Here is a 17,565-nt window from a genome sequence, read left to right as displayed (position 1 = left end):
CCACCACTGGTTGGAACAAGCACAAGGAGTTGGGCCGCCCTAACACGAACTGCGTGTCCCCGCAGTGGAAAACAGCTTAATCCCAGGCAAGTGGTTTTAATGTTGTGGCTTATCTGAGTATATTGAATGCATATGCGCCATCTTTGTCCAATGACTTATTGGTATGTTGTATTAAAATCTACTGAACACTGGTTTGGCTTTTTCTGATGCTGCAGAGTTTTATATGAATGAATCTCGTGCTGCTCACATCACGGTGGTGACAAATCTGACAAAACCACACGCAGTAACGTGTCTTTTCCGCTTGTATTTCCGGGGAAATGTACGTTTCCCCAAATTACAGTACATGAGAAAAAGAATACATTTACAGTAACTTTCCTGGTAAAATACCCTGTGCTTGCTACGAATTCAGCTGCTAAAATTAATAGGAAAACCATGAATAATAAAGACGGCTTATCAGAAAATAACACAATAAAATAAAATTAGTAAAAAAATTATAAAACTGTGGAACTATTTTTTATTCAATCCACAAACTTTCTGTCTGTTTTCTCCCTTCATTAGTTTACTCAATCTGAAATGTACATGCTGGTGTAAAATACGTTGCCTTATGTATATGTAATCCCACTGAATTTGTGTGTTTACACTGGAGTAAAAGCTTGACTGGGTCAAAAAAGGCTCACTGCAAAATGCTATCCTCTGCCTTCGATAAGCCCTACAGGTTGATTACTGCATTTAAAAAATATATAAAAGTGTGTTGGCATAGTCATATATATATTTGAAGTTGTTGAAAATCTGAATATTTTATTAAGAGAACAAGTAATCACATGCTAAACTGACTGGGCTGTGTGGGTATTCTGAATCAAAAAAGACAAAACTTATGAATGTGTTAAAACTTTCCATTTCGTTTTCATCATCTCATAGCACAAAACTGTGTTAATTATGTTTCACTGTCAAATAAAATAAACCAAAAAAAATAAATACATTTTTAAAAATTGTGACATTGCTGTTTCAGTATTATTTGTCCCATTTTAAGATGTTTTTTGATACTTCATTAATGGTTCATGCTTGATGCAGTTTTCGTTTTTCAGTCCTGTGTACTTTGTGCATCCTAAAGCGACACTTCCTGCTATTGTCTGCCAGACACAAGTGACTACACAATCTGTCGCTCTTTCGTTCTCTTTCTCTACAACACACACACACACACACACACACACACACACACACACACACACACACACACACACACACACACACACACACACACACACACACAATCTCCACAACCTCCTGCCTCTCTCTCTCTTTTACCCCCGCCTTCTGCTTTTGGTGAAGGGGCAGCACTGCCAAAAAGTTACTGGGGGGTGATAGGGCAGAGCAACTGTGTCTTCTCTGAAAGAAGAATTAAGGGTAGTGAATAAGAGAGAGAGAGAGAGAGAGAGAGAGAGCGAGAGAAATGAGAGCGAGATAGTTGAGCTCACATGAGAGGAAGTGCAAGACAGAGAAAAGTCAGAGGCAGCTCGTTGTGTCAAGCATTTGACTGTGACTCCCTTTGTCAGTGCACAGCCGGGCTCCAGCGCTACAGCACCACTCCCCTGTCAAAGAAGGAGCTATCTCCTCACTGAGCCTCTCCGTCAGCCCCACTGCTGCCTCCGTGATTGACTGGACTGCTGTGGGAGCACAGAGGAACCTCTCGCTGAATGTCAGCACCCAAAACCGGTAAGATTTTCAACATTTCATTGGATGTATCTATACGTGAAGGAATGCTTAACAGCTGTGCAAAAAGAAAGGTGTCTTCCTTGGTGTATATTACCAGGAAGGTATGTTGATCTTTTATGTGCTGAAAAGAGTTTTGGTGGCAGTTTTGCAGATGTGGAAACAGTTTTGTTGAAAGTGAAGTTTATAAGTCCAGTAGTTCCTTTGTTTCATCTTCATTATTCCACCTGCGAAATGGTCAGTTTTTGTTGTTTTCAGCGTGAGAAAGTTCAGTTTGCTCTAGACTCAGTGTAGCAGCTGCCATACATCAAATGCTTCAAAATCACGTGGGCATGTAAAATGTCCAAGAAGAACACTGTGGTGACTAAGAGAGATAAATAATTACACTTCATTTTTTTCTGGTTTTATTTGTTTGGTTTTGGAAGTGTTGTTTCTCGGGATGGGGAAGGGGAGAAAATTGGAAACAGAACCACCCACCCTGGAGAGCTCGTCTGTCCATGAAAAGTATTAGAGTGCAGAGAAAGAAGAGACACAAAACAACAGACCCTCTCTGCGATGAAGCAGACAAGCACAGTGATAGGGATGAGAGAAAAAGAAACAGTGAAAGGTTGGAAAGAGGTTCAGTTCACAGTGAGAGTTAATTACGTTGCTGTAGTAACACTGACAGTCGAACTGGACTGAATAACTGTTCTTTCAAGCAAGGACACAAGTAAAAGAGCAAACATTGAAAAAGTGTCAAATCTTGCTCAGGCATGCCTACATTTTGGCCCACAGATGCATCTTTTTATAGAAAACTTGACCGGTTCTGTAAATCACATTCCCACTGGCACATGCTTGAAACCGCATTATTAGAAAGTAGGTAAAAAAAGTTAGCAGAGTCCGCTGTATTACAAGTTTAGCTTCTCACCCCCTCTTCCTTGTTTTTGTGCACTCTACATAAATCTTGCTGCATAGGATGAAATGCTGGCCTCAACCTCTGCTTGCTCTCTCGCCCAAAACACTCAACTTTTGCTCTATTTTTACTCTTCCGTTCCGCTCCATTTTTAGAGACTAGTCTACGTGGTTTGTTTGGCCATAAATCAGACTTTAATTGCTCTGTGTCCTCTCCAAAAATAATGGGTTATAATGATGACATTCATGGTGACATTTGGACTTGACCCTGCAATGATAAATGTAAATTGAGTGTTTTAATACCATGAAAAACGTTGTCTACTGTGATTGTAAATTGTTTGGATTGGACAAGACACTTAAAGACTTTATCTTGGGGACTTGTATGAATGTGTAGCATTTTGTAGAGCAAGTGATAAATGTATTTATTGGTTTATTAATCAGTAATGAAAATAATTGATGGTTGCAGCCCTTTGAGAATATATTTAGACCCTGAGCACTATTTAATTTAAATAGTCTCGAACAAAGTGTCCTGAGCAGTCAAATACTTGATGAACTTGATATTTTATATTTGTCATTGTGATAAATCATCAGACCTCTGGTTTGTTTGTTTTGTAAGGGTCAGGGGGCAGCAGGTTAAGAGGCCACAGCCAGCTAGAAGTGGCCTTCTGGGACATAACTCTCCCTCTCTCAGTTTCCGACTACATCTTTGTGTGTGCGCATCGCCTAAAGGCACAGATGGGCTGCTAACAATGTTGTGTGTTTCATTTTCAAATGATTTCTCCCTTGTATAGGATCTAAGCTTTCTCAAAGTGAAAAGAATTCATTCTTTGTCTTTGGAAGTCTCCATTTGTAGTGAGAAGGCTTTTTATCCTCTGCAGGTTGTCAGTCCAATCAAAACTTAAATGCATTTTTGTTTTTCAACTACCAAAATGATTTTCGGATTTGCACTGGTCCATTACATTTTCCAAAGCTGCTGAAAGACAGTAGAGTAACTTGGCTCTGCAGTGGGCCAGAGTGCAGGCGTCCAAAACGGATCACCTTTCATTAATTCCGCACTGGTCGGAAGAGGGTTCTTCATGACAGGAGAGGCTGCTAACTGAGGTCAATTGAGCGCTGTAAAGTCATAAGGAAGGAGATGAGTAGCTGATGTGAAAGACACCAGTGAGCGGCCTTTAGTGAGCTTGGTTTCATCTTTAATATCAAAACAGGCTGTTATTTGTGTTTAATTAATAACCACATGATAGTGTCATTTACTCAAATATTACCACCTTGTGGATGAACACTTTTACTGCAAGAATCTGACATATATTAGCAGCTCATCGAAACTGGACAGCTTTAGAAATTACTTGAACAGAATGGGAAAGCCTTACAAGCAGGAAATATAACCCATTTTCAGGGACTGTAAGGTTTTAGCTTCCTACATTCCTGTCTGTTTCCACTGTAACACAGGCAACAACCTAGGATAACAGACAGAACGATTTCCACAAATTAATTTCTCCTTTTATTATATTCAGCTGTTGGACATTCAATCACGCATCATTAAAATTTTTCGAAGTGAGCACAGTAGCTTCAGCAAAATCGTCACCTTGCAGGTTTGTTCAGTTTGACATGTTTAAATACATTAAAGGCCGCACCAAAAACATCTTTCAAAGGTTTACACGTTGTTAAACCGTGTTTTGAACTTTTTCCACACATGCTCATGTAGGAGTGTGAAGGCGTTGTAAAGCAACACTTTCCAGCATAGCACTCAGTTTCCAGAGAAACTAGGCGAGCGCTAAGTGTTATCGCTCCCCTCTGTGGTTTTAACTTTGCTTTGCTGTTGGGAATGGAACGGCTTTAGAGGCTACCCACCGGTGTGAGCAGCCTCCAGAACCCTCTCGGTTCAAAGCTACCACACAGCTGCTAGCTCCAGCTCAGTGAGACCTACCTGAACACATGCTATGTTTTTTAGTAAACAGAGTTCAAGCGGTTGAAAGAGCTCCGCATCTCTAAAACCACTGCTTAAGAACTAGATGGAACTTTTTTCTCTCAATTTTTTTTTTTTTTTTTTTACCAAAACACAAGGCAAAGTTTGAGGATTGAATTTCTTTCTTGTTTCTGGATCACACGTGAACAATTTAAAGGATCATTAACTGTGTGTGTCTCTCTTGTGTTGTAATTGTTTTTTTTTTGTGTTTTTTTTTCCACTTTGAGGCCCTGGAGCAGACTGTAAACACAACACTTACATATTATCACCTTATAAAGCAACTGTGTTGGACTGCACCATCTGGCTCTTTAGCTGCTAGATGCTTTACTTTTTTTCATAAGACTGTGCAGTTTCGTTGTACAAAAGCAGAATAAGAATAAAGGTCTCTAATCTCTAATCTAGTAGCCTAATTTGTCTGTGTGATGCTTGCTGCTGTCGAGGTCATGTACAGTGTGTCAGTTGAGCTTTGTTGCTAAAAGACCTGCTTGCTGCGGCTGAAAAAGAGGCTGATGATAGTGGTGAGCGTGAACAGAAATAGTAATGAGCTGTAAAACCATAACAATGAGCTGAAAAACTGCAGTCAAGCAATGAGCAAGCAACTATTTTCAGATCAAATCCAGCCAGCTCATCTTTCACATTGAATATTAATTTGTGCAGCTTTATGTGCCTTTTGTTTGCTATTCCTTCATCAGTTCTACAGCACTGTGGCAGTTATTAATACTGGTAAACAACATTTTCTGCATGGATGCACTTCTGTCTGGGGCTGTTACTTAAGGGGACAACAAATAAAAAGATGCCAATTACTAACAAAGTAGTAAGAAAACAAAAATCAACTTTTCATCCAAATAAATATTAGAACGAAAGAGAAAAGTAGAAAACACATCATAGCTGGTAGCTACCACCAGAGCCTGACTGTGTGCTGCATGTCTGTGTGTTGTTTTCAAGTCCGAGCATGCCTCTGTGAGCTTATACATGTCTGTAAGGTAGGATGACCCCCTAGATTGCAAAAAACAGATTCTTGTTTGTGGATCCCCAGCTTCCATCCGTTACCAGGAAATCTGTCCGACTGATAACTCCACACATTCCACAAGTCCCAATAATGTACTGTGGCATTTCCCTCACTGACCCGTCCAATATCGCGCACATTATCCACATCAAACTGTCAATAAGAGAGCAACCAAGAAAGCTGCTGTTGGACGTTTCTTTTTGGTGTGCAAATGTATCCGTGCATCTCTGGAGGAATGCCAATATTAGCTTTTGTCTGATTGTGCGTCTTAATTATTCACACCCTCACCTTTTCTCCTCTCTATCAGTTACCTTTCTTTACCTTTTCTGTTTTTTAATACTTTTGGCAATCTGCCCTGCAACTGCTGCTCCCTCCATCACCGTATTGCCTGACTGCATTCCTCTCATTCCGACCGGCTTCCTGTGACTGGAAGACGAGTGAGCCCCACTGGCCACAAACCTCTACCTTGGAGTCCTGTGCCATATGTGTCATTTCTCTTCTTTACGGTTCTTTCAGCCTTTAAAATCCTCTCTGGGATTTTGTAGATAATAAAGACCCTATGAGAATCTTTTGATAAGATTTTTAGCATGACTTTCCACGGCATCTCACTCATTCTCATTTTACTGCAAGGTGGGTATGTTTTTACTGACGCAACTGGCCTCTGTGTGATCCAGTCAATGATGCACACACACAAATCTAAACACTCGCATGCTGCCAGTAGTGGCCCTGCCCACCGAGGAGACAACGTAGTCGTAGTGTGAGGGTGAATGATAAGAGGGGAGAGGTCTACTGACATCTGATGATGACACAAAAACAGAATTTCAAACGTCAGTGACAACTTTTACAGTCCTGTGATGTAAATTACGACGCAGCCTTATCGTATTTGATATTGTTTTTAAACTTTGCGCAAAATCAATGATTAATGTGAATAATGGTGTGTTGATAATGGCTCATGAAATTAATTTCCTATGTAAATATGTACACTGACAGTCAATAGAAACTTTGAGACCATATTTTTCAACATAATTTTTATTTTGAAGCCCAAAACTGGATTTTCTTCATATGAATCATTTGTTTAGCATATTGGCATACAGAAACAAAAATCTAAAGTTTCAAGAATGATTTCACAAAAGAAAACGGCACCTGCCAAACACAAAGTCACAACAGTCAATACCGAATATGGCCTCCATTTGCTTCAATGCAGGCAGCAATCCGTCGGCGCATGCTTTGGACCAGGCTTCTGATTGTGGGTTGGGAACAGCCCATACGCCTGGCTACATCACTGTAGCTCAAACCGGCCTCCACCATACCCAGTGCCCGGAGACGTTGTTCATGTGATAGACGCGGCATGATGCTGTTCACTGGACTAACAATGGTGGCCTTTTTTGGGCCTTTATATAGGCCTTCAAAACCCATTCTCAAATTGTGCAGATACTCACTGAGTATTGCTCGGTGTGTATTTGGTTGACTTTTGCAAAGTGACCAACCCATGTGCATTGAATCATGACAAAATGACAACTCATCATTATCTCAACTACCAGGGCACTAGATCATCAGTAAATCCACAATGAATAATTACAACCCCCCTACAAGTAGAATTCTGCGTACATTTCTACCTCAAAGTTTCTATTGACTGTCAGTATAATTAGGTGAGCAAATTTCAAATAACTGTGTTAAATGAGCTAAATTCAGGGAAATGTAATTTTGGTAGCACCGGGGCACTTTCTATATCTGCAAAGACTAAGCTTTGTCTCAAGCATGTGCTCTTCAAAATGGAATGTTATGAAATTCAATTTGCTTGAACGTATCTCAAATAATTTAGGCCACAGTCAGCCCCGTGACTGGGGGATGGACTGTTATGTCCTGCCAAGAGTACAGGGGAAAACACATACTGCTGTTGAAATTAGACTGAGTGTTGCTGAGTTAAAACTCAGGACACAATTTAACTTACCAATGGCAAAACTAATGACTCCTTCATAAGACCAGAAGGAGCCTTAGTCACATGAAATTAAAAACAGTAGTTTCTTTTATTATGTGTGCTCTCTGATACTGGTTTATCTTCCTGGATCAAATGATGATAAGATTTTTATTTGGCAGAGAGTGAATTTGGCCACAAGCAGGGTGAGAGACAGTGAGGCTTCAGTTTGACAGTGGACATATGAGAGTGTGACACACTGTGGAAATCAACGGTAAATATAATGGAAGTGCATGCACTTCCATTATATTTGCACCTATGCACCTGAATTTGCATGTATGCATGTGAGATCAAATGGGACTTTGTTGCCCAGTCAAGTGAAACAAAAAGCATTAATTTTGAGTTCACAAGTTGGTCAGATACCCAAATAAAATACAAATCAGTAAAGTCTGCAGAAAATCACACACTAAATGAAGCTAGGACTTACCATGTAAATGGCTATTTACATGCTCTTTTAGGTTCTAATGACTTCATAGCATCCTCCTGCCTGAAGCAGATCAAATTCCCTATAAAATGGGTGTTAGGAATGATTTACTATTCCTTCCTGCCTTAGCCTGTACATTACGTATGTCTGACACAAGCCTCTGTGTATTCCAAGTCATTTTGGTGACCATATTTACATTTTTGGCCAGTTTGTTTCTGTTCTGAGCTCCCCACTTCCCTTTAAATATGCGGTCTGATGCCATAAAAGTGTCCTAAAGACACCCAGATGTTGCACTACTTAAAGACATATTTGCTGTAAAACGAAGCCACCCAAATAAATCACCTTTACTGTCTGCACACTAGGATCATTAACCTAAACAAGAGCACAAGAGTGGAGGGAGTTTTACTGTACGTTACCAAGCTGCTCCCTGTTATCACCATGCAAATGTTTTGGCACCCATCCATTAGTTATTTACTATGATAGAAATATTTCAGCTATTTGCGTGCGTCTTCTTCATTTTGTAAACAATGTAATATGCATATCATATTACAAGCATGCCTACATAATAGGATTATAAAGTCATTATATTTTTTCAATTTGCGTGAATACTGACAGCAGCATGTGTAGCTAATAAACATTTAACAGTTTTGAGGCTAATGTAAGTACTTATGTTTGTTAGTGCTCTGGTTGCTTTTGCTTCAGTCATTGTCACAGTATGCTGTTCTTTTAGGAGTCTGTAGTTGTGTCATCAAAAATGACTCATCGCATGGTATTTCAGTCTACTTTTACCTCTTGCGCTACCTGTATTTCTGCTTTTCTAGAGGCAGAAGTAAGCATGTGTGTCTGCTTTCCATTGATGACTTCAGCTACAGGCCTCTAAATCGATGAAGTGTCACTGATAAAATTATCATGGTCGTATTCCATGTACTGTGGCTGCTTTAGTTTTAGGACTCTGGTGTAGTTAATGCCAGCTCACTGTCACACTATCACTGTTTATAGGAAAGCTTGAATAAAAAGATTATTAATGTTATTAGTAATGCTTGTGATTTTCCTGGAATCGCAAATCTGCTGTAAAAGGACCTAAAATTCACTTTACAATTAAGAGTTCATGAATAACATAGGCACAGGCTCGTGAAATATTCATGTTCTCAGTTTTAAAACATCCAAAACGTATATTTTGGATTGGAGCTATGAAAAACAATTTACCTTGATGTTTAGAAAATGTAAGAGTTAGGCAGTTGTTTTTTGTTTTGTTTTGTTTTGTTTTTGAAGCCAGCAGAGCACACAACACTTCAGGTGATCTAAAATCCATTTAATATCTCAAAGTTGAATGTTTAGATTTTCACAAGTTGAGGGGCATGCCATAGCTTGTACACAGCCAGACTCAGCTCTGCTTGGACCAGCTACAATATTTACAGACATCACATAACTCTAGACTGACGATTAATGTAGTATTTGTCAATTTGTGCATTGTATTTACTTCCAAATGGTTTGTGCATATAATTCAAAACTGATATGTTGTACTTTTATATAACTATTTGGGGGGTGTATTTAGGTCAAATATAGGTTTATCTAAAAGGTAAAAGAACTAAGATGCATCTCCTGATATCCAAACAGCACTGTGCCAGCTTCACATAAGACCAAATCCTTACTGTCTCCAAATGGGAAGCGGCTGTGTGCAGTTTATGCAGGTGGCATAGCAGCAGTAACTTCATTCATTTAAATCCCCTGACTTAGCGTTTTGATCTTACGTAGCCCATCTAAACACTTTCCTCTACAGTAAATTTCTAAACTGCTGCATAGAGTAACAGTTTCTATGGTGGGAACAAAGCGGTCATGCTCAGCATTCTTCCAGCAAAATCACAGGAGTCAGAGATGCACTTTTATTATCAACAAAAATCCAAATATCATTTAGCACGGAGAATCACAGTAAGTTTTCTCTGACGTGTCGAGCGCATTATTACAGACAGTTTTCCGTTCTGCTGCTTAAATGCTGTAATATTTGCTGCCGTGGCATTACTGCAAGTCTGGAAGCGAACTAGACACTGAAGTAAATATAAAGTAGGGCAACAGACAGTTGGCCTAGTAATGAACAAAACTGTTTATCATTCAGTCACTGTAGATGTAGTTGGATCAGTGCATAGATCTGTCTATTATTATGTATAGTAGGTCAGTTAGTGCTTTATGAATCATGAATTAAATGACAATAAAATTACTATGATTTTAAAAAATGTAAATCAAGAAGGCGGGATGGTAGTGCAGAGGGTAGCACTGTTGTCTCACAGCTAAAATGTAATGGATGCAAATCTGAAGGTCAACTTTGGGCCTTTATGGGTGTAGTTTGCATGTTTTCCTTGTGCTTGCATGGGTGCTCTGATTTCCTGTCAGTGTCCACATGTCTTGTTGGTTAACTTTTGATTCTAAATTGTCCATACTGTGACTTTACATGGCTGGACCCTGTCTTTCCCACAGCTTAAAAGCAGGTATAGCACATGGATTGATAGATAGGCGGCATTTTATAGAATGGTCTGTCACTGCAGTGAATGTGGGTACAAGCCTATATGTTTGAGGATGTTACAGTATTGTTCTTTGTGACTCAAGTTCATTCAAACTCAACCTTCCCCTTAAATTCTTTCAAAATGTTGCTTTATCCAAAGTAAAGAAGGTACAAGTCTGGCAATGCTCAGGCTTCTCCTTTGTGACATTTTGCTACTGGAATAGGATGAATCTGCCATATCTGACACAGAAGGTGATGAAGTTTAGTTTGTGGTACACATTTTTTAAAAATGACCTTCATATTTAATTCTAGGCCTGGGGCAGCATCTCTTTCCAGTAACAGCAACAACACAGTTACTTCAGTCAGATTACATCCAAAGAACGCACTGTGCACAGTTCTAACTAGACCTAGTGTCTGGTGACTGAATAGTCCCTATAAAATACAACATACAAGCCTGTTTTTTTATGTTAAACTGACTGGATAAGTGCACAGTTTAACCCCTGGATATAGTGTAGGGCTGGGCAGCTACAGTATTTATTCTCATGCTGGTTGTAAAGCAGAACACACAGCATCCTTACCCGGATGAGTTCAGCAGATGGAGCCCTCACACCAGCAGCACTAACACACGGATGAAAGTGAGACTTCCAGCTGCTTTTATCGGCAGTTTTCACCGCCGACAGACGTGAAGTGAGTGAGGAGGAGACAGATAAATGAAAGGTAGCCGTCGGTTGTTTCTCTCGGAGGTTAATTACGGAGAGGTTTAGAGACGCTCCGGGTAGCTTACTCTACCCGGACAGCGGCGCGTGCTGACGGTTGGAGCCCCGAAGAAGAGTTCAACTTGTCACAACAACGAAGCAGTTTTAGTCACAGAAGGACACCGACATGACAAAGATAGACCGCTGGACGGCGTTTGCATGCATCTTTTCTGTCGTCTAACCCGCTCCTGCTGTTTTAAAACTGGCTTTTAAGTCCCTCCGGTGTCGCATGAAATTTGACAGTACGTCGCTTTTGAACTTCACCTCAATAAGGTAGGTTTGTTTGCTAACCTGCTCTGTTAATTAGCTAGCAAACACGGCTAAAAGTTGGAGCTACTGTTAAAAAAACTTCATTGAAAAATGTCTGTACTGCGTTTGTGTGTACAGGACCGCGGTCTCATGAATTTCTTATGATTTGTGGTAAAAATGTGAATTAAATGTTCACTGTTTGCAACAAAAACTGCTATAATCCATGCTATCCTGCTTCTGGCTTATGTCCAAAATCCACAGGTGTAAATGCTCACCTGGCTGAGATTTCTACAGCCAGATGATTGTCATCTACACTTCCCAAACCTTAAAAATCAGTTTTACAAAAATCAGATGTAGTGTAACTGTAGCTTTTGTGTGTACAGGAATGTAGTCATATGAATTATGTACTGATTTGTGGTGACAATGTGAATTAAATTTTCCACTGCTTGCCACAAAAACTGGTTTAATTCTTGTCCTGCTTCAGGATAATGCCCAAAATTCACAGGTGTAAAGGCTCACCTGGCTGACATTTTTTTTAGAACCAGATGATTGCCATTTACATTTCCCAAATCTTAAAAATCAGTTTAGAAGCAGTCAGATTAAGTGTACCTGCTGCTTTTGTGTGTACAGAAACACACTCACATGAATTACTTAGACATTTATGACGAAAATGAGAATTAAATTTTCCACTGCTTGCCACAAAAACTGCCACAATCACTGTTATCCTACTTCTGGCTGATGTCCAAAATCCACAGGTGTAAAGGCTCACCTGGCTGACATTTTTTAGAGCCAGATGATTGTCATCTACACTTACCAAATCTTAGAAATCAGTTTAACAACAATCAGATTAGGTGTACCTGTTGCATTTGTGTGTACAGGAACGCAGTTACACAAATTACCTACTGATTTGTGGTGAAAACAGGAATTATATTTTCCACTGCTTGCCACAAAAACTGCTATAGCCCTTGTTATCCTGCTTCTGGTTAATGCCCAAAATCCGCAAGTGTAAATGCTCACCTGGCTGAGATTTTTTAGAACAAGATGACTGTCATACACTACCTAAATCCTAAAAATCATTTTTTTTAAAAACAAAACATCTAATTAAGTGTACATGCCACTGGATCATGACCTGGTGTCAGAGTATACACCTTACCTGTGAAACACAAGGTGCCCTAATAATTATCCTTATCTGACAGACAACAGGACTATTTTAAAGTGATAAAAAGGCTAAACAATTGTGCAATTATGGCATTAAATCGTCATTGTGAGTGCCTTAGTGTAGAGTTTCCTACTGGGTCTATTTCTGCCCATAGCTGAAAAGCTGAACTCATTCACTACTAGGCAACAAATGTTTGGTTATTTGATAGACTGTGGGGGTGAGCTGCTCTGTTTGAGTGCTGCATCATGACAGAAGTTGTAAAAAATAAGTTTGATTCCACATATGCCCCTTCAGTCCCTACAAAGTAAAAACATAGACATTCGCCTGCACACGTACACACCCATAGCAGCCATGCGTGTTATAATGTTCTCATGTGTCCAGGTTCGCTCTCTCTCAGCATGGGATGAGGTCATAGCCTTAGTGCTGTGGCAGAGATAAAGTTACATTAGTTTCATGTGGGTCATGCCAAAGGAACCGACACCACCCACACTCCTCTGCACCTTAGTTTTTGCCCTTGCTCCTGAGTGTTTTTAAAAATATCCTTTCATCATCTTAAGTGTCTATTTGTATGCATGGCTCTTTGTGTTTACAAAGGTGTATCAGGAAGTAAAGACTTTGATCACACTGCTTTAACCAGCTTTTGTGCTATGCTATCTTACCCAAACTATTGATTGCAAAGGCCCTGTTGGCACACAAGTAGTGACAGCCTATGGGTTTGGCTTTGTCACAGTCATCAACACTGAATAGATCTCATATGGCTGAAGGTTCAAGGGAAATTTTAACAGATCATCTTAGAGAAAAGGATTACTATTCTCAAATACACTGCACATGTGGAAATTCAGTTTCTCTCTGACGATGGTACACATTTTGATGGTGAAATAAATTGCATTTTTTCCTCATACAGCTAGCTCTATGAGGAAAAGATGGTAACCTGCCAGTCACAGCTTGGCATAACTTCTTGTAGTAATGCTATATATAATATATTGCTGTATAATTCTTATCCGACAGTTGCCATTGAATTTGCTAGTAGTCAGTGTTTAACTGTTATTCTTGAGGTGTGAAGCAGGGTTTTACTTTGCATAATGGTTAACTCTTTATAGAAAACCACTGTTATTTAAAACGCGTGAGATGATCATGCTAACCCAGAACATTTTTTATGCGTTCAACTCATGTTGTGGTTTGGAACATTATGTTGGGAAGCAGATGGAGAGGTGAGCTAGTTGTGTTAGGTTTCTTTTGCTCCAGGCCTCCTTTAGAGTGAACGTAGAACAGCATTAATTGTACATTTTCTTCTCTAAACTTCAATGTACTATCAATTCACAATCTTATATGCCAATCTGCTCTAAATGCTAATGTTTTGTCTTTCAAAGTATCATATTATATTGATTATGAACATGGAAGTAAGGCTAGAATAAACATTATTTTCATTGTGGATTCATCTACCCGTTATTTATTTCAGTGTCTAGTTATTGTAACTTTCTTAGGACGATACACTCAGATTGCAGTTCTATCCAACAATCAGTTTAAAAAGATATTCAATCTCTGATTATACAGTATGAGAGAATGATGACTATCACAGTAGATATGGATTCCTTTTACACTGATTGCCTTGACTTTGTAAATCTATTAATTATTGTATTGTATTAGTTATTTTGAGATGAGATGTTGGTGTGATGGAACTAGGAACAGTCCTAAACCCAAAACTAATTTGCCTGTTACTACTTGGTTTCTTTTCTTAAATCAGAAGGAATGAACTAATTATCACAAATGTTGTCAATTGATGTTTACTGTCAATTGATCAATGATTTCTAAAGAAGTGCCATATTGTTCATCTTAATAGGCTGGAGACATTAATGTGGATTGCTTTATTTTCGTTTTGCATTCTCCGTGAATGACTAATAAGCAGTCGAGTAAGGGACCTTCCCCCTCTTTGATTAATCACTAGTTTCCAGTGTATTTGGTTAGTTCTTCAACTGTACTTGAGAAAGCACTGATACAGAGGCTTATTCTTTAACCACTCTATCAACCACAGCTAGACTTCTACATTTATAGCAAGAATCACAGCAAAGACCGAGACATATTTAGTGATAGGGTCATCATAGGATATCCATTTTGGGCATATTTATTGTACTGTAGGGTAGTTGTGAAAGAGAATAGCAACCTTTTCCCAGGACAGATAACCTTTAAAAGTCCCCAGTGTTTTCCCAGTTTGCGCCGCAGCAGTGCGCTGACAATAGGGACAGTGTTCTGGACCGACCAGAGCCCCAGATCACATTTCCTGTTCCTGATTTAAGATCAACTCAGCTGACTACTGATACACTCTGCCCCTCAAAAACACAGCTACAGGACCATCGCTCTGCTGTTTATCATGTGAGTGTGTGTTTGTGTGTGTGAGGGAGAGAGAGAGAGGGCAAAAAGGGAGGGAAGGGTTTTCCCTACCATTTTAAGACTTAGGCACAAGCTCCTAAACGGTTTGATGCAATGCCAAAGCTGAATTAACAAAAAAAAAAACTATGTTGGCAGTTCTCCACCTCTCTGGAAAGACAGGATGCCATATTGGCACAAACAAAAGTGGATTTCATTCTATTTTAGCTTCCTAGACAACTGCATACCCAGACATTGTGTTTTTTTTGAATGAATACCATAAATCATATATGTGTCTCAATGTCGCTAGGCTAGCGGGTGTTTTTTGTCCATTTGTAAGAGAGTCTTTCAGAGCTAATCTGCACTAAAAATGTGGGCCCGGTTTAACCTGCAGCTGATCGTGACGGTCCCTGTAATGTGTTTTACTGCCACAGAGGAAATAAATTCATGACATGCAGGAAGCAAATCGACTGTCACAGATGATGAGCTCTGAAAGACAGTCTGAAAATGCTAATGCACTCCCTCCACACGCAGCGCCTAAGTATTCCAGAAACCTAGGGGAAACCCTGGAGAGTATTAGGGAAATCAAAGTTCAAACAGAGACGGTAACTTTATAGAAAACAGAAGTAAAAGCTGGCTAGTACCAGAAGACGGTAACCTTATTCTTACTGACTGCAGGGTGTGTTTGAAACAAAGAATCCCTTCTGTGTACATAGTCTTCTTACCTAGTGTGCAATAACAGACGGCGATACACAGCATACTGCAGACACATGGCTGACTTGCTGTAGGAAGTCGGCATGAGAACCTGTTTTTTCAGTCAAATCATCCTTATGCCAGGTGCTAGGTTTGTACATGCAAAAAAAGAAATGAATGCCAATATTTCTGTATGTGTGGGTGTGTAAAGGTCATGTTCCCTCAGGTAGCATCTGGTTATGTCGGGATCACAGAGCACAGTTGGATGTTTGCTGGGTTAAATCAGTCAGTGCTCAGATGTTCAATCACTGTTTCTTTTGAAGTACAGGAGGAAGTTCCCATTAGGTCAAATCCTGTCTCATGCCTTGATTTGCATAACTGAGATCAGTGTTAACGTCATAAGGTGCAATCTACATGGAGATGTGTATATGTTGTAATGAACTGTGGTAACATGCATGTTTTAAATGATAATTGCAGGACAGGACATGAAAGCATTAATATCAGTCGTGTGTGTGTGTGTGTGTGCGTGTGCGTGTGTGTGCGCGCGTGTGTTTCGGACTCATGCCAACCTTATGACAGCACTCCAGGCCAAGTTTAGCTCTGTTTTTCCCTTCAAAAAACGATGACCCCTTGGAACCCGCAGAAGAAATAATGAAACCATTTCAACAATCGACTGTCTGTTTTTCTGTGAGAAATCGCACTAAAAAGCATGCCTGCTTGTGATAGTCTCTCAAATACAGTCAACTCCACAGTGAGCTGGAGACCCCCTCACCTTTTCCCATCCTGCCTCAAGGGATACAACATGAAGTGAAGTCTTGTAACTCTGACCTCTGAACGTTTGGTTGAAGAGGGTGCCAGGAACAGTACAAAACAGTACTGACAACTGTGACAGAAAAAAAGGACTGGATTGTAAAGGCTTCTCATATTTGTTTATGCTTGTATCCTGTTGACAGTCAAGTGCAGGAATGTGTGGTTTGTATTGTAGCATAAAAGGTTGTTGCATCACAGTCCTCGTTGATAAAGGAAATTAAGTGTGCAGTATGTTTAAACAGTATTACAATTGAAAACACACCAATTCGGACATATAGGCTCCATATGACACCTATTTGTCAGATTTGATTATGAAATATTTAATGGAGCGTATTCACATTTTTTGAGCATGTAAAATACCATACTTGGCATGATTCCAAAGGGAAAAAAAAGTGTCCTTAAACATTTTGGTTTGAACAGAATAAAACAAGTAATTTAAGGTCATTATTGTGGTCTCTGGAAAATTGCATTTGACTTTTTCTGGCACTAGCAAAATAAACAATTGTTAAAATTAATTTAAAAAATGCACACAAAAGCAAATCTGTGTTCAGTACGCAAACTTCCATTCACTTAATAGCAATATATAGCTAATTTAACAAAAATATTAAGTCTAAATCAAAACAAGTGAGAGTCAGCCATACTTGAAAATGTGTCCTATAAAAATATTTGTGCACTGCAATTTGTGTTTACTTATCTGCTATTAACTTACTGTATGCTAATCCTGGAATAAGCTATTATTGTCCAGTATCAATAGTGGTTGGCTGTAGTAATTTACATTCATTTTCAGTTGAGCTGACATATATGCGGCTGAAGTTACTGACAGCTTCTCACACACGCCATACACATACAGAAACATGTGTGGGCAATTGGGAATACTATTAATACACTTACAAGCACACACACATGCCACACACTCATAAAAACAAGTGGTATGATGCTATTAATATGTTTAGAAATAGCAGTGCACAAGCTCAGTGTCTTCAAACACATGTGCACTTGGATGATTGCACACAATATCCCCAGTGTTTGCTGACAGGTGACACTAAAAATAAACTGGCATGGTTAC

The 17,565-nt window shown here is 39.4% G+C and overlaps 1 protein-coding gene across 2 annotated transcripts in view; it reads left to right on the top strand.

Moving 5' to 3' along the window:
* Positions 1–1,429: 1,429 nt before the first annotated feature.
* LOC110956135 (histone deacetylase 7-like) overlaps positions 1,430–17,565 on the top strand; it is a 43,712-nt gene continuing 27,576 nt past the window's right edge. The window contains exon 1 of one of the 2 annotated variants that reach the window (XM_051948618.1): positions 1,430–1,713. In XM_051948618.1, the coding sequence (XP_051804578.1) occupies positions 1,695–1,713 (19 nt within the window). In that variant the 5' untranslated portion in view covers positions 1,430–1,694. Of the gene's footprint in view, positions 1,714–11,064; positions 11,498–17,565 lie in introns of those variants that run through there. The other variant, XM_051948619.1, reaches the window with a different exon arrangement.

Source organism: Acanthochromis polyacanthus, chromosome 5 (genome assembly GCF_021347895.1).
Source record: "Acanthochromis polyacanthus isolate Apoly-LR-REF ecotype Palm Island chromosome 5, KAUST_Apoly_ChrSc, whole genome shotgun sequence".
NCBI lineage: Eukaryota > Metazoa > Chordata > Actinopteri > Pomacentridae > Acanthochromis > Acanthochromis polyacanthus.
The sequence above is the reverse complement of the archived record's forward strand: the minus strand, read 5'-3'. Positions and strand labels throughout refer to the sequence as shown.